We start from the raw sequence: 23,527 nt of genomic DNA on the forward strand, positions 1-23,527 counted from the left end.
TTATATGCCAACTAGCTCTGCAGATGACGAAGAAATTGAAGAAATGTATGATGAAATAAAATAAATTATTCAGATAATGAAGGGAGATGAAAATTTAATAGTCATGGGTGACTGGAATTCGGTAGTAGGAAAAGGCAGAGAAGGAAACGTAGTAGGTGAATATGGATTGGGGAAAAGAAATGAAAGAGGAAGCCGCCTGGTAGAATTTTGCACAGTGCACAACTTAATCATAGCTAACACTTGGTTTAAGAATCATGAAAGAAGGTTGTATACCTGGAAGAACCCTGGAGATTCCGTTCAACTGCTCTTCCAAGTCCTTTGCCGTCTCTGACAGAATTACAATGTCATCGGCGAACCTCAAAGTTTTTACTTCGTCTCCATGAATTTTAATACCTACTCCAAATTTTTCTTTTGTTTCCTTTACTGCTTGCTCAATATACAGATTAAATAACATCGGGGAGAGGCTACAACCCTGTCTCACTCCTTTCCCAACCACTGCTTCGCTTTCATGCCCCTCGACTCTTATTACTGCCATCTGGTTTCTGTACAAATTATAAATAGCCTTTCGCTCCCTGTATTTTACCCCTGCCACCTTTAGAATTTGAAAAAGAGTATTCCAGTCAACATTGTCAAAAGCTTTCTCTAAGTCTACAAATGCTAGAAACGTAGGTTTGCCTTTTCTTAATCTTTCTTCTAAAATAAGTCGTAAGGTCAGTATTGCCTCACGTGTTCCAACATTTCGACGGAATCCAAACTGATCCTCCCCGAGGTCTGCATCTACCAGTTTTTCCATTCGTCTGTAAAGAATTCGCGTTAGTATTTTGCAGCCGTGGCTTATTAAACTGATAGTTCGGTAATTTCCACATCTGTCAGCACCTGCTTTCTTTGGGATTGGAATTATTATATTCTTCTTGAAGTCTGAGGGTATTTCGCCTGTCTCATACATCTTGCTCACCAGCTGGTAGAGTTTTGTCATGACTGGCTCTCCCAAGGCCGTCAGTAGTTCTAATGGAATGTTGTCTACTCCGGGGGCCTTGTTTCGACTCAGGTCTTTCAGTGCTCTGTCAAACTCTTCACGCAGTATCGTATCTCCCATTTCGTCTTCATCTACATCCTCCATCATTAAATTATGCTGTCAGTACATAACTGAATCCTCTTTCCACAAGTGTGAAAATGTTCTTAGGATACTTTCAGTAGTTACTCTTAGGAGCAGGAGAGATCTTTCAGAAGCAAAGGGGTACTTTTATCAGGGAGAATGTATCTAAATTTCATTAAGATTTTGTGAGTCTCAGAGTTTTTATATGTAGTGTCGTTACGAAAAGAAGCGTTAAGTGTAACCATTGAGTTGTTGATATGATATCCCTTGTGGACTATTCCATGGACTCACAACTATAAAACACTACAGCTTTTACATTCCTAAAGAATTACATGACATTCGGCTGTGAACTGTTTTTTTCAGTAGATTGATTTCAGCCTTGGCTGCTCTCACCTTATTTCGTATTGCACAACTTCTAGTTCCAGCACCAGTTCATTCTGCCCATTCTCTTAGGTGGAAGAAATATTGGCACACACTGCAGTCTCTCCTAGTTCACCATCTTCCCTGCCACAACTTCTCTTTTGTGAATAATTTCCTCTGTGAAATGTGAATCACATACCAAACTTTAACGAGTCAAATCTCTGTCTTTTTGTGGAATTTCTCTCATCTATTATAAGAATTTTACAGTGTTTTTTGGAGGTCAGAGGAAACATTTAGCTGTAATCTCACGTGCAGGCTGGAAAGAAACACACGGTCCTTTTTTTCTTCTTCCATTCTTTTAAGAGCGAGTAGCTAGAAGTCCTAAATCATTTCCTCCCCACAACCAACACCTGCTCACATTCTCATACAACACCTCGCTTAAACAAAATCACAAAATGAGCATATTCAATTTCAACAGAATTGTTCCACAATGAATATCGAGTGATAATGCTGCTCATAGTTCGCTGGCATACCACCTGTCCTATGCTAGTTATGTTAACGTGCACCGAGACAGCGTACTTCCTCTTTTCTGCTTGCTATGACATTTCTTTGGGGCACATCCTATGTCACTTTTATTTTTGTAGTATGACATACTGAGCCGTGCTAATAGGGACATGAAAAAATTGTTTTATTTTATGGCCAAATTTGCTGTTATTTTTTTGCCAGGTCCAGTGTTTTTCTATGCCAGGTTTGGTGTTACCTTTTTTACAAAATTTGGTATTGCCTTTTTTTGCCAGATTCAATGTTTGTCAACTATTGTTGGCAAATTCAATGTCCCTGCTTTTGCCAAATTGGGTGTTGTTTTTTGATCAAGTTCATTTTTGCCAATTTTGGGTTTTTATGCTAATTTCGCTGTCTGTTATTTTTCTCTACTTTATTTTATTTTTTGCAAAGTTTTGGCGTAGTTTATTGCAGTGAATTAAGAAATATTTGTTTACAAAATTTGGAGGTTCCCCCCCCCACCATTTCAGTGTTCTCTTTTGCCAGTTATTTGCTGCAAAATTTGGATTATTTTTGCAGTTTTTTTTAATAAATTCACTGTTATTTTTTGCTAAATTTGGTGCTATTTTTTCCAGAGTTGCTGCTATCTTTGCCAGATTCATTGTTATCTTTTTTCCAGATTCATTGTTATCTTTTTGCCAGATTCATTGTTATCTTTTTGCCAGATTCATTGTTATCTTTTTGCCAGATTCATTGTTATCTTTTTGCCAGATTTATTGTTATCTTTTTGCCAGATTCAGTGATACTTTTTGCCAAATGTGGTGTTACTTATTTTGTCAAATTCAGTGTCACATTTTTACCAAGTTTCGTGTTGCGCTTTTTTTTTTGCAAAATTCGATGTTGCCGTTTTTGTGAAATTAAGTGGTTTTGCTTGCTTAAATCGGTTTTTTCGTCATTTCTGGTCAAATTTTTTCATTATATTTGTTGTCTCTCCCCCCCCCCCCCCCCCCGCCCCCCTCTCCCCTCCTCCCATTTCAGTGTTCTTTTTTTGCAACTTTTGGTGTTAATTTTGACATCACGTTGTAGCTACGCAGGAAATTATCATTCATTTTAAGATTGTAGACAGATCTCAGTCTTGAGGAAATAAGATGCCAAAATGGAATTTCAACATTTAATAACTAGCAGTTACAAAAATCGGCAACCAGCCTTTCTCTGCTTTATAACATTTTTTCATTTGCTAATATGACAAATTTTTCGATGTTTTATGATTTTTTTTTTGCACAGTATTTCATTAAAAATCCCCAATTTCATGTTGTTTTTCACATTATTGTTTTCATGAAATTTTCCTCCTATCCTTGCCTATTAGTCAAATATCCTTTGAGCCAGTTGTGTATCTGCAACGATACTCCATACTACTGTATTGGTCTAATATGATACAGTGCTGAACATCTTTCAGAAATTGAAGAACACAGACTGTACCTGTTTTTATTACTTACATCTACTATGTGCAAGATATTGTGTGTGAACAAAATAAGCTTTGTTTCAAAGAGGTAGACTTTCCTGAAACTGTGCTGACTGTTTGAGAGGTAGTTATTTTCCTACAGGAATAATGTAATGCTATACTCGCAGCCGTACAACCGGTGGATCTTAGCGATAACTAGAGAGACTGTTATATATCTGTTAGTCATTTTCATAATCCCTAATGTTTCTGTAATAGGTCTGATGTCTAATAACCTAAATGCAATGACTGGTTTTGTTCCACAGATGACAAGCCCGAACATCAACATGTACTGAAAGTTCGCATGTCCAAAGGTGGTGACAGTGGTGACATGAGTCGTTCCGTGTGGGTCGAAGAGGATGCCCCGCCTTCAAGAAATTTTGAGGACTCCAGAGCTAAGTGGGACTTCCAGCCGGGCCGTGCTGCTCGCAACGGAGATGCTCCTGGACTGAGGTCACCCTCCCCTCGACAGAAGAAAGGTGCCGGTGGGCGGAGTGCACGTAACCCACGTGGAGAAGACAGCTTTGCTGAAGATGGCGGGCGTTCGCCGCAGGCTTACAGGCAGTCGCAGGTTTATGAGTATGTTTTCATTTGCTGACAGAATTTGTTGTGAGAGTAAATTGGTATTTGACAGAATACTGTATTTACTGGAATCTAAGCCGCACTTGAATCCAAGCCGCACCTGAAAAATGAGACTCGAAATCAAGGAAAAACATTTTTCCCGAATCTAAGCTGCACCTGAAATTGGAGACTCGAAATTCAAAGAGAGAGAAAAGTTTTAGGCTGCACCTCCAAAACAAAACAAAGTTGGTCCATTGTAATATGAGGCACAATTTAGGTCAAATGAATGACGATACAGCTACGGTAGTTTGGTTCAATTCGTAAGCTTAGCAGTTAAGCTTTACCAGCTAGCCATTGCTATGCGTCAGGCGCTCCGTCTGTATTTATACTGGTACTCTTCCTTTTTAACGTGCTTCGTCTGGTTTGAATTGATTGCTTATTTTGCTTGGATCTGGTAATTGCTGTTTTCTTTGCTATAGGTGTCTACGTCACTCTAAGCTGAAAATGCATTACTGTACTGTGTCATGCATTGTTTGTAGCATTCTGATAACGAATGTGCACGACCTGTCACCGCTCATGGTATGGCTTGCTTTTCTGCGTGCTATCATCGCTTAGGGGAGGGGGGGGGGGGGGGAACAAAAAAAAAAAAAGAGAGAGAGACAATAGACTGCGTATGATAGAAGGTGTTCTGAATGAGAGTTTTGTGAAAATTTTTCTCCACTTGCAAATCTTTGCACGCACCTCTTTTGTACATTACATTCTGCACAGAAATTAGAGTCATCTTAGATTTAAAAATCTAGTCAATTGCCATGCTTCATTTCTGACTGTATCACTATTAGGCATAAGAATAATACGAATATAAACATGACACGATATGTATATTCTTCCGAGCTTGCTGTTGTCTCTCACTAGTTTCGTAGTTTATTAGGCAGACGGGATTTAAATGAGATAGCAGCAAACACGGAAGAATACATGGCAAAATGTTTATATTCGCATTATTCTTATCGTGAAGAGAATACTGCATGTGATTCATAATTCATAAAAGTACCTATTAGTAACCATCTCTTCTCACAGGTGGGAAAAAATTCAGAACGTAGAGTTGGCCATATTGACAAACATCCCAAACAGACTTGCCAGTCAGATTTTCGTAGTGCATTGAAATGCTGCTACATTTGAATATGAACAATACGGAATTTGTATTTACTTCGTTGGATAATGTATGAAAACGCAGTGTTCGAAACTCAGGGTGGAGGAAAAAAAGCTCGTCTTCCACCTTTTTTTAAAATTTATTTACTGATGCAGAGGTTTTGGTGCCAGTATTTATCTTTGTGCCTACGAAGTGCTACATATATTCAACGACAGAAGTTAGTTGTGGCGGCACCTACCAACATTTTTCAGAACTTCCGCTTTGCACTCGATTCTTAGCTGCAGGTGCTTTTTTGGATTACAAAAACTGGAAAAATAGTACAGCTTATATTTGAGTAAATACGGTATTTGTTGCTTTTGGGTAAATTCGACACACTCCTTGTAAGTTGTTATTTCCAGAATGAAATTCGTTCTTCAGTAAAGTTTGTGCTAATTTTAAACGTCTTGGCAAATTAATGCTTTGATTCCTAAACACGTGTTCTCTGCACACCTTGCTGAGCACAACTTTGTTGTTGCTGTACTGCTTGCATAATGCTGCTACCTGTGCTGATAGGTGATATTCCAGATGCTATGAAATACTTATTATCCAGTTTTAAGAAAACTATTTGGTGAAAAAAATTGAGTTCGCACATCTTAAAGTCTGAAACCTTTGTTCGATAAGGAAATGAATTTCTTTTCATTGCTTGTCACAGCTACTGTGCAGAGTCAGATTAAGTAAAGTGTTGCACAAAATGTTAGTTTGCATAGATAAAAATGCACTGCGTAAACTATGCATATGGTTGATTTTAGCTCTATGTTGCCATGTATATGAAATGTAGATAAGATTTCAGAATTTTATTTAAAATTGAGAGCAGGACAATATTTCATTTAATTCTCGAATTATTGGTTTTTATATCTGAGAGATGTTTGCACACGATACATCCATTTCTGTCCCTGTGCGTCAGGGATTGTGGGATTGTGTGGTAATATCAGCTGTCACATTTCATAAACAGATCAAGATATCAAAATGAGGTTTTTGCAACTTATACCGTGCAAATGGCCCATATGTTAAATCATAAATACTTGATCTTTTTTTTACTAAATGAGATATGGAAGTAACTCACCCACAGCTGTGAGATGATTGATGGAATGACACATGTAAAAATGACAATAGCGTTTAAGGAGCTGCATTTAGATGTACCTTCAGGGCAGGCAAAGGTTTACAACTGTGTGCCAAACTGGGACCAAAAACAAAAACTTGGCAGTTACCTGATGTGGACAACTGCTATACTGACCGAACTGTCTGAGCATACCTCGCGGCCCACCCTCAGAGCTTTACTTCCACTAATACCTCATCTCCTGCCTTCCAAACTTCACAGACATTCTCCTGCATACATTGTGGGACTAATATTCCTGGTAGAAGGGGGTATTGTAGAAACATTGCCTAGCCACAGCCTGGGGAATTGTTTTTTGAGTGCAAGGCAAAGGTCCCAGGTTTGAGTTCCAATCCGGAACATGCTTTTAATCTGCCAGGAAGTTTTTAAGTTCTTATTTGTTAAAAAATTGACCACCACAGCCAATGTGTCAGTTGTGTCTAGTAGACAGTTACTTGTGGTCCCAAACTTGAAGTTTAAAATCTGTTCAGACTACTTGACTCTGAGCTATTTACAACAAATTTACCTTTCTTCATATGGTGAGAATAACGCCTTCAGTTCAAAATTGACAAGTACATAGTGGGGCTAGCCTCATGTAGGACACACACAACACATTGTCAGTGTCACGAGGTCTGTAGTCACATGCTATTGCCAAATCTTCACCTCCGTCTCTGTAGCAGTTCCCATTTCCACTAAGCATAAGGTTCAGGCAGTTTGCTGCCCTGTATGATCATCGGTTGGATGCTGTGATTTTGGTTTTCATTTCTTTGTTATGAGAGTTAATATTTTACTTGTTGTGTGTTGCGTGATATTGAAAAATCTCAGTAGCAAGTTTGACAATGCTATGTGCAGAAACCTTAAACTTCACTCTATCAACCAAGGGATTGCCATACGAGGTCATTCGAAAGAAGTTATTTGTGTGTTACATCTGGGCTTTCACTATGAAGATTTCTCTGGCCAAAAGCAGTTGATTATGAAAGAACGAATCAGACACTAGAAATATCTGGACACCTATTAGTGGGTGTCAATGTGAGGTGTGTCCATCCTTTGCCGACTTCGACTCTGCCAGGGGCACTTTGTATGAGGCGTCACAGTGTCTGTGGAGGAGCAACAGACCATTCTTCCTCAAGAGCCAAAGTTAGGGATGTTGACCACTGGGGTCTGGAGCAAAAGTGATGTTCTAACACATCTCAAAGGTGTTCCACTGGGCTCAGGTTGGAACTCCAGGTGGGCCAGTCCATTTCAGGGATGTTATTGTCCACAAACCAGTGCCTCACAGAAGCTACTTTATGACATGGTACATTTTCATGGCCTGCTGCTCATGGTCTCGCAGTAGCATTCTTGCTTCCCGAGCATGGGGTCCTGGGTTCGATACCCGGCGGGGTCAGGGATTTTTCCGGCCTCGAGATGACTGGGTGTTGTAGTGTCGTCTTCATCATCATCATCAATCATCATCATCACCACCACTCATCGCCATTACGGTCGGAGGAAGGCAATGGCAAACCACCTCCACTAGGACCTTGCCTAGTACGGCGGTGTGGGTCTTCTGCATCGTGCCCCTACACTCCGTCATGGAGTATGGGATTTTATCATCGTCATCATCATCACATTTTCATGATGATTCAAATAGTCCCTCACCTCTGTACTGCTTCTCTGTTGTACATAGTGCACAATTCTGCAAAATGTGCTCCTATTCTTCTGCATTTAGCTCTTTCTGAGTACAGTATAGGGAACACACTGTAATTATGAAAACCACCCCTGTACCGTAACACTACATTCTCTGATCTACAGGGATTTGCCGAATTCAGACTCTTCCCTCAGATTGCTACCAGGCATAATATGATTCATCACTTCAAATAACTCATTTCCTCTTTACACCACATGAAGCACCACCTAGCATTGACTACAGACATGTATGGTTCACGATGAACGGCTAGACCATTGTACACTATTGTTCTTAACTTCCCTATAACAGTCATTTTTCTAGGTGGACCACTGGTAGTACTTTTGAACTCATCAGTTATTTCTTCCACTGATTGTAAGTGATTGATATTTACCCTCTCTCTCCTCCCCACAGTTGGCTAGTTGAAGATGTGCAACTTTATGCACTGTTGTGAGCAATGGCCTTCTGTGAGGTACCCAAATACACATGTCCTTTGCATGCCTTTCATTTCACAGTGTTTGTTCAGAAACTGGTTGAGATGGACCTGAATTCACTAACAGCAAATCCTGCTGTGTCTCAAACCGATTGTTATTGATGAGGTGTGATGCTAATCTCCAATCCCTGTCATTTAACATCTTACTATGATCACTATTTTTATGCCGTATTACAGAGCTGTGAGTAGTACACCGTCTCTTAAACATGTTGTAGTCGATGTTGGGCAACTTCGTTTGTAGTGTTGTCATGGGCACTCCCAAATGTGATAGCTGCTTTCTTTCTTTATGACACATTTCTGTATTGACTCATCTTAGTGCACTGATTCCATACAACAGACTAGCACATATAAACCACTCCACTGCCATGATTTATCATATACACACAAATAGTCAGCACATATTTTTTCCCAAATTTAAAGACGAAAAACTGGGATGTGCCGAATAATTGCAGTAAGATTGGTAAAGCCCCAACTCCAACAGTAGATCCCATTGTTGCAGTGCTAGTCTGTGATGCGTAAGCAGCATGTTACAGGTGAAGTTTTACCGTGTGTTAACTTGCTGATTATAGCTACTAGTTCTTATCGTCATTCATACACAGCTAAAAAACTTAAAATTGTTGAATAAGTAGAGAAAACTGGAAACTTTGCAGCGGAAAGAAAGCACAATGTGCGTGAGAGTTGTATTCGTGAGTGGTGAAAAAACAAAACTCAGCTTCAAGAAATGAATGGTAATCATCAGGCATTTTGCAGCCATAAAACAAAGGGTTTAGACCTTGAAAAAAGTCTATGTGATCATGTAGGTGAGAAGCAACAGTATGGATGCATAGTGACTGGTTAAATCTGCCAGCTCAAAGCATTGCCTTTAGCTAAAGAACAACGCATCGCCAGTTTCAAAACTAGCCAGGGTTGGCTATCGTTATTTTACCATTGAAATGGGTTAAGCTCATCCAGAAAGATACCACTGCTTGTCAGCTTCCAGGCGATTACAAGGGAAAATGTGAATTTTCATTATTACATGATAAATCTGTGCTGTGAACATTTTTCATTATTATTGAAAATTGGTAATGTGAATCGAAAGGAGAATCTAGCATCATGATATCGACTGGTTGCAGTGAAAAGCAAAGGTGTACGTGATGTACGTAAGTGGCAGTGGATGAAAGCAAACTATCTCACGATATTTAAAAGGAAAACTATTTGGAAAATATCAGTGAAAGGCATATTGGTGAGAGCAAATCTGGAAGGGTGGATGGAGAATGACCTTGTGGTTGACTGGATGATGCATGTTTGGCAACATCACCCTAGTATATTACTGAATTTACGTAACGTGTTGGTTCTGGACAGCTTCCGCAGACTTACAACTGAGGAAATGTGAGACAAGTTACAAAAATGGAGAACTGGCTATGTTGTTATCCCTGGAGGCCCAACATCGGTCATGTAACCAATAGATATGTGTATAAATTGGCCTTTCGAAGCTGCTCTTAAACAGCTGTATACACAGTGAATGACATACACACAGAAACACAAATTAAAGCCCTTTTTTCTACCTCCCGTAAAATTAGTGTGCACGGATTATTTGTGGCACAAATTATTTGAATTTATACAGTGGAGGATCACACGACTGTGTGGAACCAGTTGTACACCATCTTGTCCCCTCCCGAACAATCCAATTAACCTGAAAGAAAAATCTTATACATTCAAAAATTTTGCTTGTCTGTGCACTGCCAGTGATTGGTAACTGAGCGGTAAGATGCCCATGTATCTGAAGGCTGTGTATTTTTGTGATTACTTATAGCTTGTTAAATATTTGACATCATAAAACTTCTGTAACTCTTCCTCTCAATCTTCTCTCTCATGTACGCAAGTATTTGTCTTGTGTAGTGCGCGGGCATCGAGTAGCTACCAGACAGCATCTTGACAATTATGTACCATGTGAAGTGGATTACTGTGTAGGCCTTTGCTTTGTTTGCCTGCTTTCCACTCTAGCATTAGAACATTCCATCAGCTCAGCACCTAAAACATTTTGTAATAACTTCCATTGCTCGTATTTTAATAAATTTAACTACCATTGAATGCCCGCAACATTCACAGCAGCCAACCCATCGGGTCTTTTAAATGTGGCTGATTTCAGCTTAACCTTTACATACTTCTCTCATTTTACAAGTTTTGCTACAGGAAATACTGTGCTCGACTGTCTGATTCCTGATGATATGCCCATTGTCTACTGGTCCAGATCTATTGTTTTGGCTGCTCGGCTGTGACCAGCAATCCATAAATTTTCGATCATGATTGCATTGGTAAGATTTTTGAGTGTTATTAATCTACAATGACATTGTGTGCTGGTTAAAGTACTTGTGGCATGAATAGTGACTGTGATGCCCTTCCATTTTGTCACCCCCTCCATTACATGACACAGTTGCCTAAATGTCACTTGGACTATTTGCTTCATTGACTTTCCTGTCATCTGAGAGCAAATCTAATGATTTGACAAACATAAGAATTGTTAGTTGTCTTGTGTTACCGTGAACAATTTCTCATTGTGATGGGCAATTCACTTTTTAACATACGCAAAATATTAGCCTGAGGAATCCCCTTTTCTCAATACACAAAGGCAAAGATTTCTGGTTACGACAATGAAAGACTCAGGATTTTTTCCCTTCCTTTTGCAGTCTTTAATTAAGACTGTTCTACCAACATTTTCTGAGGAAAGCTTTCTCAGAAACCTGTACCACAGATATTCTTCTTCGGCAGCGCACAATAGAGCATCATGTTGCATGTATCGACTGACAAATCTAATCCTTTGTTCTTACGGCATGCCATGGAATGACTTTATAAAAACTGCTGGATGATCTTTTCTGTCCGTTAAAATTGTTAAAAATTGTCAGTGTTTGAGTGTACTGTCCTCTAAGAAGTATACTGACAAACTAGGCTCAGTTGTGCGTCTTGCTGCACTTAGAAACAGTACTATATTCTGTGATTTCACTGCAAGCTTGAAACATAATGTTTCTGAGGTTCATTAAATCATGTGAACACTTCAGGGGGAAATCTGTCCCTTAGTACCACCAAAGGAAGAAGTCACGTGGGTTGAAATCTGACTATTGGGGAGGGGGGGGGGGGGGGGGGGTTGGGAGGGCAAATTGGCCATCATTGAAACGAACTGGAAATCTGAGAGAAATGACCTGCCTGTTAAAACACTCTTTATGTTATGAAGTGTGACACAGTATTTGCTATGTGTGGCCATCTTGATTGAACTCCTGCATGTTGAAGGACAATGAAGTAGCAAGGAGCTGTGTAACAAAGTTATTGTGGACTGTTCACAATTTCTTCAAAGAAAAAGGTCAAATAAGGCCACGGATGGCAATTGCGACCCTTACTGTAATGAATCACTTGCGGTTTTTCAGTAGATCAAAAGAAAAATTTTGTTTGTTAACCACTCTGTTCAAATGAAAATGCACCTTGTTTTAAAACCAAAAGTTCTTGAGCGTTTGTTCCCTATCTTCCGCTCAGCGGACAGATATTAGTCTCTGCCATTTGTGTTTTGCAGTGAGTTTCTGAGCAGAGATGATATTGTATGGGTATATCCAGAGATGACTTTTAAGAATCTGTTGAATGGAGTGTCTGGACATGCCCTGCCGCACTACTGCTGTTCTGCACCTTTTCTGTAGAGCAACTCGTACCACTTCAGTATTCCCCCGTGAACAAACAGACTTAAGCCCACCAACTGCCAATCACAGCTGTATTGTTAGTCATCCATTATTGGCCATGTTGTAAACACCAGTCTCCTAGTGACAGTATCATCAATTATGTGTCATTTCGTAACTCTTGTTTCTCCAAGCTCTACTGCTACTGCTGTTGAGATGCTCTACGGGGTAGCTAGTGTGACTCATAAATTATGTATGAAACAAATGGTGACGCATTTTGTGCATCACCCTGTAATTTGTCTGGATACAATTTGCTGTGAAATAGGTATTACTAGGTAATTCTACATTTTTGCATGTTCTGCATCCCATTTACATTTATACTCTGCAGGCTTCCCCCTTTTCCTGTTCGATTCATTTACTGTTCACTGGAAAAACGATTGCTGGTAAGCCGCTTTGTGGGCTCAAACCTGAGGTAGAATTTGTTTTTATCACAAATTGCAAATATTTTAGGTCTGTAATAATAACAAAAGAGGAGATGTTACAATCTACAGAACTCCAAAGTGACCATCTTCTTTTAAGGAGTGGTGGGTATTTTGCCAAGTGAGCTTATTAAATGCGTGTTCCTAACTTTATAGTATATGGAAGTCTTCTCGAGTGCAATAGGTCTGGAAATACTAGAGTTAAGTAACTTTTTCTTCCCTCTTTCCTTCTTTTGGGTATACTTTTTCCTGGAATTTGTTTGACAATGTGAGAATTACATTTTAATACAAGTGTTTTTATTGAATTGCATGAGTTTTAAAAGGGCATTATAGTTCCTTAGAACTAGGATGATTTACTTATGATGATTTTTCTTATAAAATGTATTTATTGTGTATACTGGTATGTTTTATCAAGCAGTAGTGTTCTTTTGGGGGGCAAACAGAATATAATTTAATATTATATTGTGTTATATATTGTGAAAGGTAAGTTGCAGCTTGCCATATTACAGGGCGATTCGGGCAAGCTAGAACCATAAATATTTACGCAGTTCATTTTAAAAGTAATAAAAATGATTTTTTTGTGTGTTGTCAGTTGTTAGATTGCTGTTCATAGTATTGAACTATTGAAACATTGTGTAGTAATGCAGCATTCCGTCACCCTTTACACATTGCTAGTGCCGCAGTTGAGTCTGCGTAAGCAGATCCCTGACAGTTGCGGTGGGCTGGGTGTAGCTGCTTCACAAGCCTATCTCGACCAATAATATAACACGATTTTGTAAACGTCTCCATGGCGATGAGTTGCTATTGTCTATTGACAGCTATTGTTTTCACCTGCAGCCATTTGCACTTCGCAGTTAAAAACTGGTAACATTCACATCTACATCTATACTGTGCAAACCTTAGTGAGCTGTATGGCAGAGGGTATGTCCCATTATATCAGTTATTATGGTTACGTTCTCTTTCATTCTTGTGTGGAGTGTGGAAAGAATGATTGTGTGACTGCCTCTGTACGTGCAGTAATTATTTTAATCTTATCCTCACAATCCCTATGTGAGCGATATGCAGGGGCTTGTAGTATATTCCGAGAGCCATCATTATAAAGCCAGTTCTTAAAACATTGTTAATAGACTTTCTCAGGATAGTTTACGTCTGTCTTCAAGAGTCTTCCAATTCTGTTCCTTCAGCATCTCTCTAATACTCCCCCACGGATTGAACAAACCTGTGACCATATGTGCTGTCCTTCTATGTATATGTTCAGTATCCCCCGTTAGTTCTATCTGGTACAGGTCCCACAGACTTCAGCAGTATTCTAGAACTGGTCAAACAAGTGATTTGTAAGCAATCTCCTTTGTAGACTGATTGCACTTTCCCAGTATTGTACCAATAAGCTGAATATACCACCCGCCTTTTCCACAACTGAACCTATGTGATCATTCCATATCATATCGCTACAGAGTGTTACATCCAGGTATTTATACAAGTTGGTCTATTCGACCAGATACTCGTTGGTATTATAGTCGTTGGATAATACATGTTTTCATTTTGTGACATACAAAATTTTACATTCCTGAACATTTAGAGCAATCTTATCTAGATCTGACTGAATATTTATGCATTAAAAACAAAGATTCCAAGACTTACCAAGCGGCAAAGCGCCGGCAGACAGGCACATGAACAAAACACACAAACACACACACAGAATTACGAGCTTTCGCAACTGGCAGTTGCTTTGCCAGGAAGGAAGGAAGGAGAGGGAAAAATGAAAGGATGTGGGTTTTAAGGGAGAGGGTAAGGAGTCATTCCAATCCCGGGAGCGGAAAGACTTCCCTGAGGGGAAAAAAAGGACAGGTGTACACTCGCGCACACACACACACACACACACATATCCATCCGCACATACACAGACACAGGTCTGTGTATGTGCGGATGGATATGTGTGTGTGTGTGTGTGTGTGTGTGTGTGTGTGTGTGTGTGTGTGTGTGTGTGCGTGTGTGTGTGTGTGTGCGCGAGTGTACACCTGTCCTTTTTTTCCCCTAAGGGAAGTCTTTCCGCTCCCGGGATTGGAATGACTCCTTACCCTCTCCCTTAAAACCCACATCCTTTCATTTTTCCCTCTCCTTCCTTCCTTCCTGACGAAGCATCTGCCAGTTGCGAAAGCTCGTAATTCTGTGTGTGTGTTTGTGTGTTTTGTTCATGTGCCTGTCTGCCGGCGCTTTGCCGCTTGGTAAGTCTTGGAATCTTTGTTTTTAATATATTTTTCCCATGTGGAAGTTTCTTTCTGTTTTATTTACATCATCATTAATTTGAATATTTATGCAGCTTCATTCAGATAATACTCCATTATAGACAACTGTTTCATCTGCAAAAAAACTGATTATATTGTCTTCAAGGTCACTAATATATAACGTGAACAACAAGGGTTCCAACACACTTCTGTGGGACACACCCGAAGTTACTTCTACATCTGAAAATGACTCTCCATCCAAAATAACATTTTGCGTTGTCCCTACCAAAAAAAGCTCTCAATTCTGTGTTGTGAGCTGCCGCAGCTCTTCTTACACTGTCACAACTGTAGGTGGCAGCTCCACAATGCTCACAGGAGTGCAGAGGTTTGTGTAATTGAAAGCTTACTTTGCAGCATGTTGAGTTGTTCCAAGAGAAGTTCCCTAATGTTCCTATTCCAGGGAAAACACCAGTTTATGACATAGTGAAAGATTTTCATGAAATGGGAACTGTTAATGGAAGGTCGAATCCACCAGCCTCGTGTGTTAACACCAGAATTTACTGGGCGTGTTCAGACGCAATGGTAAGGAGAGATGGGCTACGGAATGGTGCAGCAACTATTGTAGGAAAGCAGGACAGGAACATGGATGATCAGTGAACAAGTTAACACAGCAAACAGAAGATTTACTTGACTTGTATTTCTTCAAGTGAATGAAGACCCATTACAAATAATGTGGCAAAAAGTAAGTCTGACTATCACATTGTCAATAAGAGTGATACTGCACTAAACACGAACAGTGGTATCATAGGGAAGAGGCTCCAAGTGTGTGTTGGTTAAGATGCTGCCACCAGCTGTCCTATATTGCAGCAGCAGAAGGTGCTCATAGCCCAGAGCTTGCTGGAGGCATGGCTCAGTGGGCGTGTACTATTGGGTTCACCAGATCCTGCGTGAACACTATCGATGTCTAATGGATACTTGCAATTCCATTTGCCAACTTTGCGACGCCTGTGGGACGGTATCGATACATAATACATTTTCAACTAACTGCTGCAATCTCCTGGTAAATCATTGTATTGACTTTCCAACAGCTTGGAGCATTTTATTCAACCTGCCACAGAGCCAGAAAATGTCAGAGGTTGTGACCATACCAAGTTCAAGTAGTTTGGGACCTGCACCCATTGCCTTCAGAAAAGCATGTCACCTGTTGTCAAGGTTCAAGAGATTCACTCCTAACAGAGAGTGGATAATAACTTGAATTGCAGTTTTTTTCTGTGAAGAAGTGTTTTCCACTTAAATGGATACGTTAACAGCCAGAAGACTGGCTGCCAGTAATATTCACACATTGCTTGAGACACCACCCACAAAAATTGGAGTGTGGTGTGCCATATTTAGGCAGCGAATTGTTGGACCAATATTTTTAACATAACTGGTATTTTAGTTGTTTATACTGTCATCATGTGAGGGTCATTCCAGTAGTCATGACAACTATGATGTACCGTGGTATTGTGTGGCATTACCGTAACCGCAGTAAATATGTTTGAAAACCCATGCCAAACATTAACAAAATCAATCTACAGATTGCGACCAAATACGAGGATGCCTCACTACCAGTGCATGAGACATTCAGTGTCAGGTCGACCATGGTAAAAGATGGATCCTCCCTCACCTGGCCTACTCACCAGACCTCAGTCCATGCGATTTCGACCTTATGAAACCATTGTGTGGGAGGCACTTTGCAAACAGGGTGAATGTCCTCAGGGTGTTTTGGCAACATATGGCACGCATTGATGGCAAAGCTGTTTGTATGCACCAGAGGACTATTCTGAACCACGGTAGTTTATTTTGATTCATTTTCATTCGGTTTGCCCTCGTGCACAATAAATTTACACAGAGTTCCAATGCATATGTTTCATTTAACATTTACCTTGACTTCCTGTACTGGAAACCTATATTAAGTTGGCATTCAAATACACACTGATGTACCAGTTCAGTGCACAGTGCAGAATTCTCATGTTATCACTTTATCACAAGATATAGCATACCTGCCATGAATGAATTTTGTAAATTAATTTATAACCATGCCTGAAATGAATGAATGTTATTGCTGTTTGCAACAAGATGGTGGTAAAGTGTCACATCTCCAATGAAACACTGACGACGCTCCACGAGTTCATTGTCGGTCGATTAATTTCTGAAAATCTGTGGCCCTCACACTCAGCAGACCTGACTTAAGGACAAGGTGTACTGCAATATTGTGAGAATGCTGGTGGATTTACAAAATAACACTACTCATGCTATAAGGGAAGTCAGTCGATGTACTAGACAAGTATCAGCAAATGTGCCATCAAATCGATATATTTTGCTATAAAATTGAGGGCAGTTTCTAAATCCTTTATAAAGCTGAATCACCCTGTATTTAATCATTGTTTAATTGGTTTAGATATCTATTTTATTGTTGTGCTTTGTTACATAATTATGATGATTTTTACTGCCCCTAGGCCCCCTCATTTCAGCAGTGCTCCAATTGTTACTTAGGACTCGTGTTACACAGGTACGAACACGCACGAGGAAAGCAGAGAATGCCACCAGCTGAGGAAGAAGGAAGATTTAGGAAAGACGTACACGTGCCGAGGAGGGTTAGGGACGACTCCCCACGTGAAAGACGTCACAAGAGTAGAGAACCGAGGTTGTCACCACCGCCCGTCAGGAAGAGAGAACGCAGTAATTCACCTGACAGGTACAGGAGGTGAGTGGCTTCTAGAGTTGTAGCACTAATTGTTAAACCTTTGAGTACTGTTTACGAGTTATCTCGTGTCGCTCCGCCACTCTCGATGTGCTAGTGGCAAGTTTAAGTGCGGCTTTGGCGTTTTCCTTCAGCATTATCAGTGAGTTAACTCGGGCCTCCTTGCTGACCCCTGAATGCTGATGACTAATATTGACGCACTGCCACTCAAGTAACTGTGTGCTGTTGACAGGTTTAAGCAAATGTCAGAATTTCTGTCCATTATATCAGTAGCTTTTCACAGCTCTGGTCACTTGATTCTGTTGGAATATTTTGTCTGTTGTGATCTCGTTTTGTTACATTTGACTTCGCTTTACGTCTTACTGTTTGTAAGGATTAGTGTCACAGCTTTATTCTGTGTAGTAAATGTTTAGGCCTTCCAATGGCACCAAGCAAGAAGTTATGGAGATAGTTACAAACAGTGTCAGTGAGGACACATTGTTTGATGTATAAGTAAGTGATAATTTGTCTACAGACTCTGAAAGCAGCAGACGTAGGACACCTATGTAAGCAGGTTTAACACTGTAGTCCTGTGTTTCAGCAAGAGACATACACTGGTGCACCAAAGAACCTGGTATAGGCATGTGTGTTCAAATACAGAGATATGGAAAAGGCAGAATACGGCTCTCTGGTCAGCAATGCATATATAAGACGACACGTCTTGTGCAGTAGTTAGATCGGTCACTTCTGCTACAGTGGCAGCTTATCAAGATTTCAGTGAGTTTGAACGTGGTGTTATAGTCGGTACACAAGCAGTGGGATACAGCATCTCCGAGGTAGTGATGAAATGGGGATTTTCTCGTATGACCATTTCATGCTCGTACCGTGAATATCAGGAATCTGGGAAAATGTCAAATCTCCGACGTTGCCATGACCGGAAAAAGATGCTGAGGTCCTGCAAGAGTGGGACCAACGATGACTGAAAAGAATCTTTTAATGTGACAGAAGTGCAATCCTGCAAATTGCTGCAGATTTCAATGCTGGGCCATCAACAATTGTCAGCGTGCGAACCATTCAACGAAACATCATCGATATGAGCTTTTGGAGCCGAGGGCCCACTCGTGTACCCGTGATGGCAACACAAAGCTTTAGCCTCACCTGGACCCATCAACACCGACATTGGACTGTTGATGAGTCTAGCTATGAATGTTAGGAAATGGATTGCCAAGTGGATAAATAGGAAAATTTTCAACTTATTATTCTGTTCTAGTTTGATAGAAGAGTGACAGCGGTGGAGGCCTATAGAAACAATTGCACCATTTATGAGGATAATGCCATTGGGCAGAGCACATCAAGAAAATGTTTTTAGCCTTTTAGGAACATCATTTTGATATTAGTGCCTCTATGTCTAGGAAGACATTCAGGTTTTCATGAATATTGTTTAAAGCATGAATCAACTAAGATTCATGTTAGTGTACTTTAGAACTGGCGAATGTATCAAACTGTGATCTTTCCACCATCCAGCTAAATTTGCATGCAGTGAGGAAGATTAAAGCATCAGTTGTCTGGATACCACATGCTCTAAGCCAAAATCACAAAAAATCAGTAGTTCTCCATATATGCATCTCTGCTTCCTCTTCATCAGTTGGCTCATGAATAACACTGATCATTACCTCCTGTATCATTACTGGTGACGAAAAATGGTGTCTTTATGCTAACACGAAAAGAGAGGAGCTGTTGAGCCCAAAGCAGCAACATCCCATACAAAGACCTGCAGTCATTCACAAAAGATAATGTTATCTGATGGAACAGCGATGGTGTAGTGTACTACAAATCGGTTCCTGGTACTTAACGATCATTGCCGACATCTATTGTCAATAGCTGAGATGTCTTGCTGATGCAGTCTAGTGACAGTGACCAGGAAGATTGTGTGGAATTAGGCTACTCCACAGTAAGTATTGCATTCTGCGAGACTGACAAAAAACACTGTACAGGAGTGGGATCGGGAAGCATTTGCACACTGACCTTATTCACGTGGTCTTATGCCCTCAGATGTTTACCTTTTCTGCTCTCAAACAAACAACCTTCAAAGAACTTCTTTTCGGCACGAAAATGCACTCCACCCGTGGCTCAGTGAGTTCTTTACCTCAAAACCACGTGATTTCTACAGTCGCGGAATCAGAAAGTTTCCCCAGCATTGGCAGACTGTTGTAAATATTGAAGGAAAAAATATTATTGATGACCAAAGTCTCTGTTATGTGTATCTGTTGTGTTTATTAAATTATGGAAAAACACTACAAACTTGTGCACCAACCTAATACAGTAGTATTTGTCTTGGCATTGACATGTCGTATTGTGGCAGGAGGAAACATTTCAGGAAGCTCTCCAGAAATATTTGGCACCAGACGAGGCAGGCCAATCGGGTAACCGCGTCCTAGGTAGAAGCCCAAACAGCAGCTATTTAGCGGAGATAGATGCATTAGCCATTAATGGTGGAGCACTTGCCTCGTCATTAAGCGAGCACATCTGCATCGCCCAAAGGACTAAACCACAAGACACCGATTTTACAACTGTGGTAGAATGTGAGTGAATTTTACAACGCAATGTCAGATAATGTACAGAACTTCAGTTAAATGAAGCTTTATAACCATTTCTTGTGTTCCACTTGTGCAGTTGTGAATGTTTGTGAAGCATGAGTAAACAGGATGGTGTCTTCTGCTTTATTTATAAGTCTTATTTTATTTGAGATTGATTTTGGTGTCACATTACACCATTTTCAGGTCATTCTGTGATGTCTAGTGATAGTCTTGATACTGAGTAATCATCATTGTAGATCTCATAAGGGTACAAAAAATTGACGTTCACTATGATGATCTTTCCTGCTTGCGCGAATGCCAGCAGCACATCACGTAACCAGGTTACATGCTGCTGCCAGTTCCACTATAAGCAGGAAATAAAGCTGACGATAGTGGACATCAATTTTTTTTGTATCCAGTATGAGATATATGACGACGATGATGGTGGTGATCATTACGTGGTATCCACATTATAACCCTTGTGTTACAGAGGAGGCTAAAATATAGTGTAACACCAAAATCAATTGCAAATAATATAGGACCTATAAGTACAATGAAGATGTCATTTTGGGTTGGAAGCTTGAATTAAGTCTGCTGACAAAGAGAGAGCAGTGGTTGTACCAGTGCAGCACAGCAGATAATGACATGAGATCTACAAAATTAAAAAAAAATTGGGCTTTCAGATGTGTGTGTGGCATTTGAGTGGGATGATAAGAACATGCATATTTAGTGTCTTGACCATGTTGGATTTATACCTACAAAATAGCATTTGCTTTCATTTCAAGAAATCTGTTGCAGAAAATCACTGTTTGCTAGTGGAAGCATATGGAGTATGTGCTGTGCCGTAAACAAACTGCAAAGCTTGGTTTCAGCACTTCAAAGACAACAAGTTTGAGGCGAGTGCCAGAATGCATCCTGGTCACTGTGGTGTATCGTGAGCAGTCACAACTGGGTCAAACGGTGAACGCTAAACACTTAAAAAAAAAAACAATTACACAGTTTGAAGGGTGAACAGAAAGACAAAGGCTTACAGTACGTTGAGACACATGACTGAGCCATTACAAATAAAGACAATGCCAAACTGCATGTTGCAAAACAGGTGAAGTAGAAATGGGAGGGACTTCTATAGCTTGTCTTCCTTCCCCATCCATAATGTTCACTTGTCATCACACTTTCTGATAAACACTTCTTTCAGTCCAAGCAGCATGGCCTTTCTTAAGAGCACTTCACATGTTTTTAACAATGTCAAAAACTGACTCCATTAGGGGATCACATCAAAAGAACCTGAATTTTTAAAACCATTGAATCCATTTCTTACACACAAAATTGTAAAAGGTTGTAGCTACTGAAGGACACCAGGTGCATAAATTGTCTTGTTGTTTTTGTGGTCTTCAGTCCTGAGACTGGTTCAATGCAGCTCTCCATGCTACTCTATCCTGTGCAAGCTTCATCTCCTCCCAGTACCTACTGCAACTTACATCCTTCTTTAGTGTATTCATCTCTTGGTCTCCCTCTACGATTTTTACCCTCCACGCTGCCCTCCAATAATAAATTGGTAATCCCTTGATGCCTCAGAACATGTCCTACCAACCGATCCCTTCTTGTAGTCACGTTGTGCCACAAACTTCTCTTCTCCCCAATCCTATTCAATACCTCATTAGTTATGTGATCTACCCATCTAATCTTCAGCATTCTTCTGTAGCACCACATTTTGAAAGCTTCTATTCTCTTCTTGTCCAAACTATTTATCGTTCATGTTTCACTTCCATATGTGGCTACACTCCATACAAATACTTTTGAGAAATGACTTCCTGACACTTAAATCTATACTCGATGTTAACAAATTACTCTTCTTCAGAAATGCTTTCCTTGCCATTGCCAGTCTACATTTTATATCCTCTCTACTTCGACCATCATCAGTTATTTTGCTCTCCAAATAGCAAAACTTCTTTACTACTTTAAGTGTCTCATTTCCTAATCTAATTCCCTCAGCATCACCCGACTTAATTCGACTACATTCCATTTTTATAAAATTCTTTAATTTTGCATAGACCTATAATTTTCACAGAGAAGTCAGGGAAGTCTCTCAAAGAGCTCTAAAAGACTCGGGGGAATACTGAAAGACTTGAAGAGTCCCTCAGCCTATCAAGAAATTCTTCAAGGGAGTGAGACAGAAACATAGATATAAATGCAACATGTCCAAACAGGTCACATAGTTGCCAACAATCTGGTTTGGGGTGATAAACTTTCAGATCAGTTCTGTTCACTCAATTTCTAGGCACTACCCTCATTCTGAAATCGAAAAATTTAATGACACGATTTATGAAACCTGAAATGTTTGTAGCCTGCGTTGTCAGTGGCACTTAAGATCATTCAAAACAGTTCTTATCTGTTCCTGCAAAGCAAATTTCCTTACTGTTATGTACTTATAAGGAAATGAAGAATTACTCCAATTTCAAGAAGAGTTTATAGCGCCCCTTCGAAGTATCACTGCAAAATATTCCTGTGATCTCTGTAGACTTAACTAGTGGTAACAGTTACATGTAGTCTTGACCCCATCCATATTGACATTGATGCTGATTTTGAACCAGAAGCACCTGAATAAACTTTTTCAACACATGTTAAAAAGAATCAGTGTTACAGTAGCATAGCTGGTGCTATAATGGGCGTGTTTTGTGAACTTATAACATCCACACAAAATATTGACGACTCAAGCATCTACAAATGTGGGGGAAAAAAAACCGCTTTAATCACTACTGGAAAAAAAAGATACTGAATGAAAAAATTTGCCTATATCATCTACATTGTTAAAATGATTTCCTGTGTATTTCTCTGCAGTGGACATGGATTGTGAGGCTTCTATATGAATGCTGGATACATTTGGGAGAACATGAAAAGAGCGCTTTGTGTTGCATGTTTCCACGCAGAAAGCTATTTAAAAAATATATTCTGTTAATTCTTAAAAATCCACATTCCTCATACATCCTCGACACACAGTGCCGTCAGTAAAACTAGAGAGCTGAGATACTGGATGCATCTACAAGGAAACATTATCATCTTGACCTCATATTTTAAGTAGAAGAAAGCACACTTGCAAGTCCTTAGCTCCAGCAATTGATCCCACACTAAAATTTGGACCATAATTCTGATAATATTCGCTTATGATTTTCCTGATATACAGCATTTAAATTTCGTGTGCATTGCTTTTTTGTCACTGGCTACATCCCACTGCAGCCCCATAATGCCAAGCATGCAGTACCGTGCAGTGGAGTGAGCAAGAGCTTTGTTCATTATGTCAAAGTGTGTGGTTTCTAATCTGTAGCATATGCCAGAGGTCCCTTTGCTTCGAGCATTTTTAAGTTGCAATTCACAAATGCAGTGTAGATGAATGAACATATCATTAAAGAAGTACTGGAGTATTATTTCATTATTATTT

The 23,527-nt window shown here is 39.9% G+C and overlaps 1 protein-coding gene across 3 annotated transcripts in view; it reads left to right on the top strand.

Annotated features, from left to right (window-relative positions):
• LOC126292215 (zinc finger matrin-type protein CG9776-like) overlaps positions 1–23,527 on the top strand; it is a 231,839-nt gene that overhangs the window by 44,653 nt on the left and 163,659 nt on the right. For 2 of the 3 annotated variants that reach the window (XM_049986072.1, XM_049986074.1), the window contains 2 exons: positions 3,722–4,034; positions 17,345–17,539. In XM_049986072.1, the coding sequence (XP_049842029.1) occupies positions 3,722–4,034; positions 17,345–17,539 (508 nt within the window). The remainder of the gene's footprint in view (positions 1–3,721; positions 4,035–17,344; positions 17,540–23,527) is intronic. The other variant, XM_049986073.1, reaches the window with a different exon arrangement.

Source organism: Schistocerca gregaria, chromosome 9, assembly GCF_023897955.1.
Source record: "Schistocerca gregaria isolate iqSchGreg1 chromosome 9, iqSchGreg1.2, whole genome shotgun sequence".
Classification (NCBI taxonomy): Eukaryota; Metazoa; Arthropoda; class Insecta; order Orthoptera; family Acrididae; genus Schistocerca; species Schistocerca gregaria.